Source organism: Chionomys nivalis, chromosome 13 (assembly GCF_950005125.1).
Source record: "Chionomys nivalis chromosome 13, mChiNiv1.1, whole genome shotgun sequence".
Lineage (NCBI taxonomy): Eukaryota > Metazoa > Chordata > Mammalia > Rodentia > Cricetidae > Chionomys > Chionomys nivalis.
The window spans coordinates 16,646,040-16,660,579 of record NC_080098.1 but is presented as its reverse complement, the minus strand read 5'-3'; the positions used below and the strand labels follow the sequence as shown (position 1 = coordinate 16,660,579).

General features: G+C 40.2%; 1 protein-coding gene across 2 annotated transcripts in view; it reads left to right on the top strand.

Moving 5' to 3' along the window:
- Slc39a12 (solute carrier family 39 member 12) overlaps positions 1 to 14,540 on the top strand; it is a 91,116-nt gene that overhangs the window by 64,839 nt on the left and 11,737 nt on the right. For both annotated transcript variants that reach the window (XM_057787450.1, XM_057787449.1), the window contains 2 exons: positions 766 to 924; positions 2,917 to 3,104. In XM_057787450.1, the coding sequence (XP_057643433.1) occupies positions 766 to 924; positions 2,917 to 3,104 (347 nt within the window). The remainder of the gene's footprint in view (positions 1 to 765; positions 925 to 2,916; positions 3,105 to 14,540) is intronic.

Sequence of the window (14,540 nt, the reverse complement as noted above, 5' to 3'; positions counted from 1 at the left end):
CAGGAAGTCAAGTTCCAACATATGAATGATGGATGTGAGGGTCGTCAGCATCGTGCATGCAGCAAGGTTCTTAGGTTATCTTAGAATGCTTACAAAGACTATGGCAGGAAAGGCACTGGGAGCATTTTAGGGGTTTGTAGTACTGCTTTAGGGTTCATCTTTGACATCTGCATTAATTACTTTTCTATTCCTGGCATAAAACGCCATGACCAAGGCAACTTTTAAAAGAAGACATTTAGTTGTATTTATGACTTCGGAGAGTTAGACTCCATGATGGTGGAAGAAAAACATGATGGCAGGAACAGCAGAAAGTTCGTATCTCGAATCACAGTAGAAGGTAGAGGGGAGCACCCAGAATAAAACGAGACTGTCCCCAGTGATACCTCCTCCAGCGGAGTCATGCCTTCCAACCGTTATCAGGGAATTTCACCAACTGGGGACCAAACAAACATTCAAGCATACGAGCCTATGGGGTCCATTCTCATCCAAATCCCCCTAGCTTAATTCAATTAAATGAAGAAACCAAATATCAGCACATAATTTATTTTATGATTGGTCAAAGCAGTTAAAAATATAGTGGTCATTTTGAGTTTATTGGGTACCACATTTCATTTCCGGTTCTGGCTTATCTTTAATTCTGAATATGATAGGGCTGCTTGATGAGGTGCAATATAAGAATGTCAGGGCGAATGGGAAAGGTGCTGGGATGGGAATGAACCCATGACATCTGTAGCTCTTTATTAATACTTCTCATTCCTTCTTTAGGCAAAACTGTCAGCTTATTGGCAATCATGATACTGGTTGGGGACAGCCTGCACAATTTTGCAGATGGCCTAGTAATAGGGACAGCCTTCTCCTCTTCATTGGAGTCGGGAGTAACCACAACAATTGCTATTTTGTGCCATGAAATTCCACATGAAATGGGTAAGTGTTCCCGCTTCTTGAGGTGTCCTCGTATATCCCCAGCAATAGTTTGCTCGACTTCTTCTCTAGACTTTAAAACAGAGAAACATTATATCTCAATCACTCTCAATTTTTAGTTTATTAATTCTTAAGCAAATCAAATCCAAACAAAAACCAACCAACTAAGTAAATGCATTGACCTTTAGATAATGCTTAAGATGGCTCCTTATCTTCTTTCCCAGGGTCAAGAATTGTGCCCCACTTATTCCAGCTAATTCAATATAGAAGAGAGTCATTCAGAGAAGTCTCATTCTAAAGAACTTTGGCAAAGTTCACAAAAATCTTCATATTAAGCATAGTAAACATATTAAGAGGTAAACCATTGTGTCATAAAATGGGCCTGTGAGATAAAACAACATTCAAATTAAAATAAAACATGAGTTAACCTGATTAATAAAGAATAATTAAAGCTCAGTGTAAAATTGAAGCCACAGGTGTATGGTATCAGATACACAGAGGACTCTTATTTTATAAAGTTAGTATCCAACCTTGTACACCAATCCCTAGGAACCAAGAATAGAGGTTTCAGAAACAGGACTAGAACTAGTGGAGGGGGTGCTGCTTACATAGAGGGTCTATAGAGAGGGAGGCCTTTACCCAATTAGCTTTTAATTGTCATTTTGACACAGCCTAGAGCCACCTCAGAAGGGTACATACATTGAGGGATTGGCTAGAGGGGGATGGTGTCCTGTACGGCATGGCTATGAGGGATTGTCTTCATTGATGGTCTAGGAGAGCCTAGCCCATGGTGGGCAGCATCATTCCCTTACAAGGTGGTCCTAGGCTGTATAAGAAGGCTAGCTAAGTATGAACTGGAGTGTGTCAGCAAGCAGTATCCCTCCAAGATCTTGCTTGAGTTGCTGTTCTGACTTCCTCAGTGATGTATACTATGGCATGGAAATATAATACAAAATAAATCCTTTCCTCCCATAGGTTTTCAGCCAGAGTGTTTAATCAGAGCAAGAAAAAGGAAACCAGGACAGGCTCATTCTTTCTGTTTTCAATTTCAAGTTCACGTTGTCCCATGGGCCAGCCATGCCCTCTTGTGATGAATCTCCATTCCCCAAAGTCCCATTACCAAGTTATTACTGACCCACTTTAGCTAAGGTCCTTTCTGAGTCCAGCGAAATTGAGTTGTTCTGGGACTCAAACGCCATGGCCATGTGTTAAGCTACTGCACTAGTGGTGTGGTACTTAACCTTCAACCTCAAATCATGGGGCCGCGTAGCAGTGTGCAGCAGGCCAGTATGGTGCCATCGTGAGCTATTTCTGGGACCGGTTATGCAGTGGAATTAGTGAATAGAGCCCCACATGTAATCTCTATTCAATTTCAGCCTCTGTTTGGTGATGAGACTGAACACTAGACCGTCTACATTTGCAGGTAAAATGTTCATCTTCTGGCAGAGGTATGAAAAGAAGGGTATGCTCTGACTCTGACCATTGCATAAAAGCATTTTCTAAAGAAAGGGTTCAATTCTCAAATCAACATTTGAAGGATTTAAAAATCTCAAATTCAGCTATTTTTCTCTTTCCTTACATTACACTCCAAGTAAGTAAGTCATAAAAGCCTGTATAGCATCACCATTCTCCTAGCAAGGATCCAGACCAAAGCAGCAACAGAAATAAACTGAGAAACTCCAGGCTGGAGGTTACCTTCACTTTGCATTTTTCTGAGTTGAAAATGCTGCAGGGTATCAGAGACTGGAGAATGTGTCACAGACCTCTCTAGAAGGGCTATATTTAGGAAAAGGAATATATCCATTCTGAGCCTCAAACCAACTGAGCAGCGAGCCCCAGAGATGTAGGTGGTTGCGTTTTACTAACTGATCATTCATCTTTACTCTCCAAATCAGTTCTGTTTGCTCAATTCAAAACCAACTAGTAGTACATTAATTTGTCAAAAGCATCTTCAAATAAGTGATGGTGACTTCCCCCTCCCTGCCCAAACTCCAGGAGACTTTGCTGTACTCTTAAGCTCGGGACTCTCCATCAGGACTGCCATCCTAATGAACTTTCTAAGTGCCCTGACCGCCTTCATAGGACTGTACATTGGTCTCTCCGTGTCTGCTGATCCATGTGTCCAAGACTGGATCTTAACAGTGACTGCTGGAATGTTCTTATATTTATCCTTGGTGGAGATGGTAAGATTTCTGGGTTTTCTATTTTGTTTTGCTAACACCAAAAATGTAAAAACCCAATGAAAAACAAGGAAAAAAAATCAACTAAAGGGAAGAGTGGTAGGAGCTGAAGAATGCAGATAGATAGATAGATAGATAGATAGATAGATAGATAGATAGATGATAGATAGATAGATAGATAGATAGATAGATAGATAGATAGATAGATAGATAAATACTCCGTGGAAGCCAAGAAGGCAAGTTGTAGGCAGAGTACACATCACTCAAGACTCAGAAAATGCTGATGTTCTGACGGTGAGCTGAGAGGAAGGTGCCCTCTGTCGTAGTCCTCAGCTGGGCAACAGACCAGTGTCGCAATGCTACATCTGTACAAAATGCCTACACTTGTAGCTAAAATGGAAAGTTCTCTCACGCAGCCATCCTGCCTATATAATGCACACGGTTGAACCAACATTTGTCAGTAGATTCCTAACTGCTGGACTTAGTTAACCAACCATATGCTCTGAAAATATGATTTTATTTTTAAATATGGAAGGACTTATGAAGTAAGAAAGATTGTGATAGCTTTTGCTGTGTAAAACTCCAATATAATTCCTTAAGAGATCTTTGTTAATAATAATAAAACTTGCTCACTAATTTTCATTCTCTATAATATTATTTTAAAAAAAATAGACACTGGAAAAATTTTCCCACTCTTCCCCTGCCCACTTCCTTATTTGTTTCCTGTGTTCTCTCCTTCTGTCCTCTTCTCTTTATTTTCTTGGTGGCTAGCATGCACAGAGCCCCAAGGTCAGTGCCCAGGACTACAAAAGCTGGGCATGGCGGTGCACACCTGTTATCCAGCACTTAGGAGGTGGAGGTAAATGATGAGGAGTTAGAATTCATCCTTGATGCATAAGCCTGAACTACAGGCCTTGTCTTAAAAACCAAAGCAAAAGTTTTTAGAGTAAAACATTAATTATCAAACCTTCTTGTGAGTTGGAAGGCAGCAAAAAGAAAATAAATGAATGGCTAAGTCAGCCTGAACAAAAGCAACTTCTGTTATTCCCTGTATCCTGGAGAAGATAAAGCAAAATAAACAGCATTGAAGGTGATTTGTGGAGCAGATCCTTAGGGACTGACTAGCGATGCGGCAGAACCAAGTTATTTACTGTCTAGGAAGTAAGTACAGAGAGTTGTTTCATGAGAAAAAATAAGGGAACAAGAAGTGGAGCTTCTACAACCAGAGGACCAGAGCATCCTGAAGGCAGATTTCAGAGAGGTTCCCATGGCAAGTGCCAAATTGAACCCTGTGCTTCCGAACTCCGGCAGCTTTTCTGAATTACTGAGAGTTAAGTGGGCAAAGCCAACACCAGGCATGCTCTATGTTTATAGATCTTTAAAAAACATTATTTGCCATGCTAAGCAAACATTTTCATTTTGATAATGAAGCTAAAAGTTGATCAAATGCTACCTCTGACTTCTGTCTCCCAACCCAAGGTCACCATCGCTCCTGTGTTCCTTCTGAGATAAGGAATCCAGATTTCTAACCTTTTCTAAGTTGGAAAACACACTACCACATCTCATCAAATGATGTGAGCTCCCCATTGTTCAAATGTCTCTGTCGCTCTTCAAGTTCACTTCTGAGCCTCGTGCTTCAGTGTTCTTTTTTGTCCTCTATGGATCACTACAGTATTCCTTGGAAGGTCATTTTGTTCCTTCACCTAGATTGAATTGCTCTTGAACGTATGATGGATGTGTGTGTGCAAGGTCTGGGAAGATCATTCGTCCCATCTGTCGTGTGGCAGCCTAAACTAATGCTGTCATTTTCCTGCCACCGTCTTTGTTGTAAATACATAAGGGTAAGGAGAGAGCAAGGTGGCTGAGAGCTTAGGCGAGCCCAGCTAGCATAAATTTTGACCTTCCTGCAACTCACCATTGGCTAAAGAGAAGGCAGCTTCCTGGCAAGAAGACAGGAAAGAAAATCCTGTGAATTTCCTGGGGCGGCTTCTAAAATCCAGGTCGCTTGCTCTCACGGCCTTCTGAGTAAATTCTAAACAAATACAGCTCTTTCACATAGAGGCGACTTTAACTGTTGCTGTTCTCTGGAGCTGTGCCAAAGAAAATAGTCTGTCATTTAAAAAGAGGAGTGCATGGCTCCGAGACTGTGTAACAACAAAGAAAAGAAATGAGAGAAACAGAAGGGTTGAGGGATTATCTTAGGGTAGCGTAGTTCGCGAATCACCAGGCACCTTCCAGGGAAAGTTAATGTGAAAAGAGAAGCTATGTGTTTGGCTTTTTGTTTCAAAGAAATGGAACTCCTAAAGAGAAGGGACTGTGGGCAAGAAGGGGCCATTAGCAATGGGGTCAAGTTAGAAAACGTCTTCCCTAGGGAAAACTGCCAGCCTTCATTCTCCCAAGAGGGGTGGCCTTATACAAATACATGGACTGCAAGTTGTGTTCAATCCTTTCTAAAAGACATGAAGAGCTCTGTGTGGCCAGGGAAGAATCAACATTCTGGTATGAAGACTGGTGTCCCAACTGGGTTTTCCTCAAAGAAAGGACAAAAAAATTACATGAGAATAATTCTTTTAGGACGAGACCCAGAGCAAAGAGCAGGAGGAGGGAGCCAGAGAACAAGACAATTCATCAGAACAGGGCTTCTATTAAGTTGATGGTTGCATGTTCCACCACCTAGAACCTTCTGAAGCTTAAAGCGTGCCTCATAGGTCTTTACCTGAGACAGGAAGGAGGCTCTCTGTCTGTCGTTGTCTCTCTATCTCTGTCTCTCCATCTCTCTGTCTCTTTATCTCACTTTCTGTCCTTCTCCTCTCTCTTTCTGTCTCAGTCTGTGTGTGTGTTGGAGGTGAGAAGTCAACCTCAGGTGTTATTCCTCAGAACGAGTCTGTCTTGTTTTTGTGGCAGGGTCACTCACTGGAAGCTGGGGCTCACTGATTAGGCTAAGTTGGCTGGATGGCAAGGCCCAGGGCTGTAGCTGTCTATGCCTCCCAGTGTTTGGATCACAAGTGCACACCTCTGCACCTGACTTCTATATGGGTACTAGGGATGGCACTCAGGTGCTAGGCTTGGGCGGCAAACATTTCACCACTGGGGTTTCCCCTCAGCTTTGAAAGAAGGTGTGATTTATGGGCCTTTCTCCCATTGCCCAGAGATATTTATATTGGCCTTCTTTCTCTACATTTCTGCACTTGAATGACAAAGTTGTTTCTACAGAAAGTCCAAAGCCATGACATCAAGAACCCAGGACAGAGGGAGGGATGAGTGTAGGAGCAGAGCAAGAACTGTGCAAGGCTAATTGTGCTCTGAGATCTCGGCTGCAGTGCTTGGACAGGAGATGGGGCTGGGGGAGGATGAAGTGTGACAAGTAAAATCCATCAACAGGGTCCCCGTGTCCTTCAGAAGCGCTCATGCCCTTATTCTAACTTCAAGTTCCGTCTATCTCAAGGTTTCTCTCTGGTAGCAGCCAGCCAAGGCGTCCACTAAGACTTAACACACACACACACACGCACACACACACACGCACACACACACACACACAAAAAGCGCAAGACGTTGCTGCTCTTGAGGTCCTGTGTGCTACTTACCTTCTTGTTCCTCCAGAACACACACTTCTTTCCCCTTGCTTCCATACAGCATGTGGGCCAGTTTGGGTTTCCTTCTGGGTAGAAGGCACAATCCAGGTGTCGCTGAGCGGTCTGAGTCTTTGTTATTACCCTAATGTTTCCTTTAGTGGCCTGCTTACTACAGCTGGGCAGAGATGGACAAGGGATGCTCCAAGGAATCTCCCAGTTTCTGGGTAGATTATTTCCAGCAGAAGCCCAAGCTGCTTACAGTGGTCAGCAATGAGTACTCCCATTACCATAGTAACTTCGAGCTACTTTATGAATTCCCCAGATGTTCAAATTGTAGTCATAGCTTCCAGTTCATTGGGATCTGCTGCTCTGCTTCCAGAAACAGTCACTGGCTTGGTGCTAAGTTTACAGGAACAGGAAACACAAACCTAACAAACGGAGAAACCAACAGTAACAGAGTTGAGGTATGAGAAGTTGTGATTTGTTGTTGCTGCGTCTGCGATAATTTCTAGTATTTCCTTCTTTATGATTTGAATGTAATTTTTTCTTTATTTTCTTATTTTATGAGGTAGAGGGTAATATCTATCATGGGTTTTAACTTCTCTTTTCTAACACTAGCATTTAAAGCTATCAATTTCCCCATGAAGTTTCTATCCAGACTCCCATGTATTGTGTACTTTCAGTGTGCTCCTTTGGAATTTTTCCGTGTAATTTGTTTTCTTTTTGTCACACGTAATATGTAGAAATATATTGTCTAAGCAATATTTGGAATCAAAATACATTTCAGTTGCCCTTTTAATGAAGTGCGTTTTTCATGTTTTCTTATGTTAGTGCAAAGGACTGTTTGGAGACTTGTATATCACACAGTCTATTTTGGTGAGTTAGTTATTAGATACAGGGTTCCGTGAGCATCAGTTAAGTTGACTTGATTAGTAGTATGGATCATATTTTCAAATTAATTTCTGATTTCTCTCACTGGCTTAATGCTGGATTCTCAGTTCCTGTCTGTAGGTTTGCCTGCTTCTTCTCGTAGTTCTGTTTATGTTGCTTTATGTGTCTGGGCTTCTGCCATTTGCTAAGTATATACTTCAATATTTTCTTTGTCGATTTAGGCTGCTATGACAAAACACCTCAGTCTAGGTGGGCTGAGAAATAGAAATGTAACTATCACAGCTGGACATCCTGGGGAGTCTGAGATCAATTTTTTGATCTATTTGGTCCCCAAGAAAGCATTCTTCTTGGTTTTCAGAACAATGTCTTCTTGCTATGTCCTCATGTGGGGAAGGGACATTGAACGGGAATTGGAGAATTTCAATCTCTCATCTCTTACAGTGGTTCGAATTCTACCATGATGAGCTCACACTCGTGACCTAATTAATTTTTGATGTGGTTTTAACATGGTGTGTGTGCCTCAGGTTCATATATTAACTGCTTGGTTCACAGCTAAGTTAGATGATGTGAGCAGTGCCAGGACCTTTAAGAGATGAGTCTTGACTCTAGGAAGTAAGATACTCAGGCATGTCTTTGAAAGGTTCTCGCCCCATTCCCTTTCTACCCCCCTTCCCTCTCTCCCATAGTCCTGTCCATCGTGAGGTGAAAAACTCCATATATTGCCCACTCCATGATGTTTGCCTCAGCATGGACCCAGAATCACAGAACCAAGTGTCCATGGGATTAACCCTTTAAACTCTGAGCTAAAACAGGTCTTTCCTCTCTAGAAGTTTTCAGTGTTGGATATTTTGTTTACAGTTGTAGAAAAGCAGATGATAGGCACCTCAAACTCAATCTTCAAATACTTTTATAGTATGTATTGGGGTATTGACCAATAAGTTCTTGGGAGACTACACCTAATTCACTCATATCTCTGGTGAATTGACATTTCCACCACCTCTATCTGGGAAAATCCTTGGCTTGATGCCTGTTTTCCTTAACTGTTTCTGGAGTGTCCTTTCTGTCTTTGTAACTTTCACCCACCTTAAGAGAGCTAAATGGTACAGCTCAGGTAGCATGTTTGATGGGGAGGACCTAGCAGAAGTATCTGACATAAGCAACAATCTTTGATTATTATCCATTTATCTTGATTGTTCAAGTTCTCCAAAACATTAAAACAATTGTCCTTTGACAATTTCATACATATATATGACAGTGTTATATATGATATATGGAAGTTTTAACAAATGTACATAATATATAATTTTATACAAGTATATAATTTGACAATTTCACACATTTAACACATATATAATTATATTAGTCATATTTCTCTAGAGGAAAAGAACCTATAGAATGAATTTATATACTCTGCATCTATATATCATCTATCTACCTCTATCTATCTATCTATCTATCTATCTATCATCTATCTATCTATCTATCTATCTATCTATCTATCTATCTATCTATCAGATTTGTTAGAATGGTTTACAGGGGTGATCAGCTTGTCTAAAAGTCTAACAATGGCTATCTACCAATGGAAGAGTCAAGAATCCAATAGTTGTTTAGTTCATAAGGCTGGATGTCTCAGCTGGTGCTCTGTATAGGCTGGACTTCTAAAGAAGTAGGCTCTAATGCCAGTGAAGACTTGCCCATGACAACAAGCAGGCAGAGTGAAAGCCTCCTTCTTCCATGTCCTTTAAGTAGGCTAACACAAGATGATGTGGTTTACATTAAAAGTGGATCTTCCCACCTCAAAAGTTCCAGATAAAAATAGATCTTCCCACTTAAATTGATTTAATTAATAAAAACATCCCTCGCAGGTGTACTCAGTCACTTGAGTTTTAGTTAATTCCAGATGTAGTCCAGTTGACAACCAAGAGTAGCCATCAAAATAATATTTGACAATTTCTTACATATATAATAGTTGATACTTTTAAGGATGTTTATATGACTTTATATGTATATATATGTCATATTACAGTCGTACTATTTTTCTACCTTCTCATCTTTCTCCTACCTCTACTACTTTCCTCCCACATTGTACCCATGCCACTTTCATTTCTTTTTGTTTTGTTTTTCCTTTGTGACCCATTAGTTTTAATCGGGAGCGCTCATGGAGGCATCCACTGGAGGACTCATGAGTGGCTATATCACTGAAGACAATGACTTTTTTCCCCCCAACAACGTTGGAGAGTCATTAGGTCCCTTGGGTAGTATGGGGGCCCCATGACCCCCTCCCCCATTTCTGGTTGAGTGCTTGCTGGCTTTGTTTTATATATGTCCTATGTGGGCAACCACAGCCAACCTGAGTTTATGAGTGCCATAGCCATGCCATACTCATAAGACAGCATTTTATAGCTCCTTTCTATCATGTAGATCTTTTATTCTTTCTGCCCTTTTTCTTAATGCTCCCTGAATCTTGGAAGAGGGATATGATGTCGACTAAAGTTTTTATCCTGCCCGGTTCCCACAGTTGTTAAGTCCCAAAGAAACTACACAGAGATCTACATTAGTTATAAACAGATTGACCCATTAGCTCAGGCTTCTTATTAACTCTTATAACTTATATTAGCTTTTTATTTTTGTCTATGTTTGCCACATGACTCAGTACCTTATTCAGCGAGGCAGTTACAATATGGGTGTCCAGTTTAATCATGAGCAGTCAGTAGTGGCCAGTTCTCAGTATTCTGACCAGTCATGAATTTTTGCATTAGATCCCGTTTTATACAACTTTTTTAAATGATTTTTTTAAATTATATACATTGTTGTTTTACCTGTATGTGTGAGAGTCATTGAACCCCCTGGAACTGGAGTTACAGACAATTGTGAGCTGCCATGTGGGGATTGAATCCATGTTCTCTGGAAGAGCAGCCAGTACTCTTAAACACTGAGCCATCTGTCCAACCACGACCTGTTTGCTGCAAATAGAAGGTGTTTTTTTTTTTTTTTAATTAATACCTAGGATAGCTCAGGTCTATCGATATACAGACAATTTGACAACACATCCTTATAGTAAACAATCATAGTAGGTTCACTCCTAGTGCTGATAAATTTTCCCATCTATGAGTCTTCGTGATCAGGTGTTCTGTACTACACGTGAACTCCTATGGAGCAGTCAGTACTCAGATCTAACCAGAAATATGTTGGTTTCCTCTATATTGATCATGCTATTATTGCACCAATAAGAAGTTCTTGCTTTGCAAGTTGGTATTGTAGCACACAAGGGCTAATATTGGGGAAGACCATTGCTAGCTCTTCTTCCCCACATGTTCACATAACAATGTTTATCACTTATAGAGGTTATCACTTATCACATAAGACAGAAAGCTTCTAGTTCAGTTCTGTAACCATGATGTAGCATATCTTCAGAGAAAGACTATAATCTTCTACTTCTGGTGGACAACTAATGATAATAACCATACCCCATAGAATGTTTTGTGGACAGGGGGTTCTGTGGCCTTCCTAGTCAACTACTCCTAGAGAAGTATCCTATATCTGGCACTGGGATTTTCATTTCATAAATTATGGATTCTGGAATCAGTACTATCCATACATGCATGGTACTTTCACACAAAGTCTTTCTTTTAAGCCAATTGTTTTAAACTATCTTATAAAGTACGAGTTTCCATACGGCTTCTTCATACATCCTTAGTTTCTCTTCACTACCTTCCCATGCTCCATATTTTTCCCGTTTCTGTTTATACCTAACCATCCCCAGTATTCTTTTCCTCTATTTTCATAGTACATGTGCTTCAAATATTAATTATAATTAGAAATTAGTTCTATTGATCTGATGACTTTTTCACAGTCCTGTTTGCCACAAATATTTTATGAAATTATATATATATATATATTATTCTATGAAAGTTATATACATATAACTCCTCATAATCTGGAGGAGACTTGACTTATGTTAACTAATGTCAAAAAAGAGTTGGAAATGCTATTGAGGTTTAAACATTTGAAATGAGTCTTAAAAATAGGAATCCATGATCTGGCTATGATCAGGGGGGAAAAAGCTAAAATGATGAAACGAAGGTCAGAGATAAGTGGCACTGCTGGCTTTAAAGATAAACAAGAAGCCGGGAGCCCAGGAACATGTGTGCTCCCTAGTCTAGAAGATGGGAAGGACAAGAAAATTGATTCTCCTCCAAAGTTTTAGAATGGAGACCAGGCCTGATGGCACAGGAATTTTAACCTGGCAATACTCATGCTTAAATTGGGAGTTACAGAACCATATGATAGTGCATTCTTATTGTGTCAAGGCACCTAGTTTGTGGTCATCTGTTAGTAGCAGCTGTTGAAAACTAATCCATCCCTTGGTATCAACTCATGTTTGGATGTAATTGGAAATGGAGACAGCTTTGTAAACGCATCTTTTTCTGTCTGAGAAACTAAAATCCCTCTGAGAAAATTCTCAGAATTGAAAGTGCACTGATTTCTCAGACTCAGCATCTCTCAGTTTAATAAATTGCTTGGATGTGAAGAGGAACGAGCGTTCGAAGTATCTCCTTCAGTAGTTTGGATAGAGAGGCTTCATTTTTAGTGAATATCATGTATTCTATATTGCATAAATTAGTGAATTTTTAAAGACATACATGGTTATGCCAGGGAAAGTTTATTTCTGGAGCTGAGGCAAAGTCTCAAACCTTCAGGCATTTTTCCTAAGGTTTTAGATCCTGCAGGCAGTTGCTATAGCAACAAGTGAGTAGAATCCTCAAGGGACTGCCTGCACTGTAACTGGAGATGTCCCTGGAATTGGGGGAGCTGGACCACTGCCCAGGGTCCACTATGTTAATAGAACTCTAGTGGCTGTTGGAAAGCTCAAACTCTGTGAGGTGGCAGGGCAGAAGAAAGTAAAAATAAGAGTTTAAGTACCATTTCCATGAAAATCCCTGGCAAATCAGTCAAGGATGGAGGCAGTTCTTCATAGCTGTAGTTTCAGTAGTTAGGAGTCAGTTAACCACAGACCAGGGATCCCAGGAAAGAGTTCCATCTGCACTGGACATAGGTATCTCTCTTGTTATTGTTCTCCAAAGAGTGCAAAATAACAGTTATTTATATGTTGTCTGCTCTATGTCAGTTCTCTCTATATCTGCTTTCTACACAGTTGATTTACAGTATAGAGGAGGTGATATACCAATAATATGCAGTTATTGAATTACTTGATGTAAGGGGCATGAGCATCTTCAAGTTCTGGCATTAAAGAGAATTCCTGGCATCAGTGTCTCCTGGATGCCCAGTTTTCTATCCCAACCCCCTGCACACCCACCAACCAACAATCACTATACCACAGTTTTTAAAATCATTTTCTCTGCCCTCACCACACAATTTTTTGGATGTTTCTTTTCAATAGCTCATCCTTTTCAAGACTATCAACAGTTTTCCATTAAAAGTATGTCTCACATAATAATAGATGAAGAAAAGCCACAGGGAAGGGCATTGTTTAGAGGAATTTACTGGGTTACTACTAACAAACTCAAGAAGGTGACATCACAGTCAGAGTTTGTCTTGCAACATTTTCCATTTTCCAGGGAATGTTCTCTCTGAAAGGAACAGAATATTTTGAATTTGAACCTTTAAACCAATGCAAAAATGTGAAAAAGGAAGACTGGCTATTACACTCAGCTAGTAAACCAACTGCTGTGGTGATTTTCTAGGCTGCTTCCTGACTGCAACAGCTCAGCAAATGTCGCACTTACGGTTACGGTACAAATGTTACCCTTAGAGTTACTGCCGCACCATTTCAACATAGGGAATCTGATGAGAGGAATATGAAGCAGACACGTGTCTAGTCTGCATTTCTAATCGTGTGACTACAAAAATGAACTGGATTCTATGATTTTAGGCTTTTCATTCAATTGTATCCTTAACATTATATTATTTTACTCTATTTGTGTGTGTGTGTGTGTATTAGGTTCATGTTTATTTGTGCAGGTATCATACATATCATATATATGCATGCACATATAGAGACCAGAGATCAACTTTGAACATGTCTTCTTTTGTTATCCTCACACACATACGCATGTGCGCATGCACACACACACACATACACACAAATATATATATATATATAATATATATATAAATAAATAAATATATATATACAACTTTCCCAGTTTATTTAGTATTACTTGTCATATATAATTTCAGGACTGATCCCATGGGGATTGGATAACCAATTAGAGACCTCTTTCTGGGGAACTCAATTTCTCCTGCTCTAAGCAGTTGTTTTGTTTATAACTTTTTGTCACTTTACTTTTTGATACAGTCTCTCCCTGGAGTCTGGGGCTCTCTGATAGACTTGGCTGACTGGCTATGGAGCCCCAGGAACCTGCCTGCCTTTGATTCACCAATGCTGACTGTATACACATGTATCAGTACATAAAGTTGTTTATCTGAGTGCTGGGGATAGAACTGTGGTCCTCAAGCTTGAGTGGTGGCCGCTTTGCCAGCTGAGCTATCTTTCAACCTACCATCCCTTTCTTACCTTTTATTTCATTGCTTTATTACTTAAGAGAAATGCAATGAAATTTATTCAGTATCTATCACCACCTGGTTGTCTGATACTATAAGCCCTTTCAGATCTAAAAGAAATAGTAAATTATTTTTTTTAGAAGTTTGACAATATGTAAGTGTAATCCTATGGGCTGTTATCCACACACAGGAAGGGAAATTTTAAAAGCATGTGAGGTATCCGTTCCTGCCCAGTCGCGCGGTCATTCAGTCCCAAAGAAAACACACAGAGGCCCACATTAATTATAAACTGATTGGCCTATTAGTTTAGGATTCTTATTAACTTTTTCTTACATCTTAAATTAGCCCACAATTCTTGTCTGGGTTAGCCACGTGGCTTGGTAACTTTTCTCAGTGAGGCTTTCTCAATTTGCTTCCTCTGCATCTGGCTTCCTCTGGGATGACTGCAGAC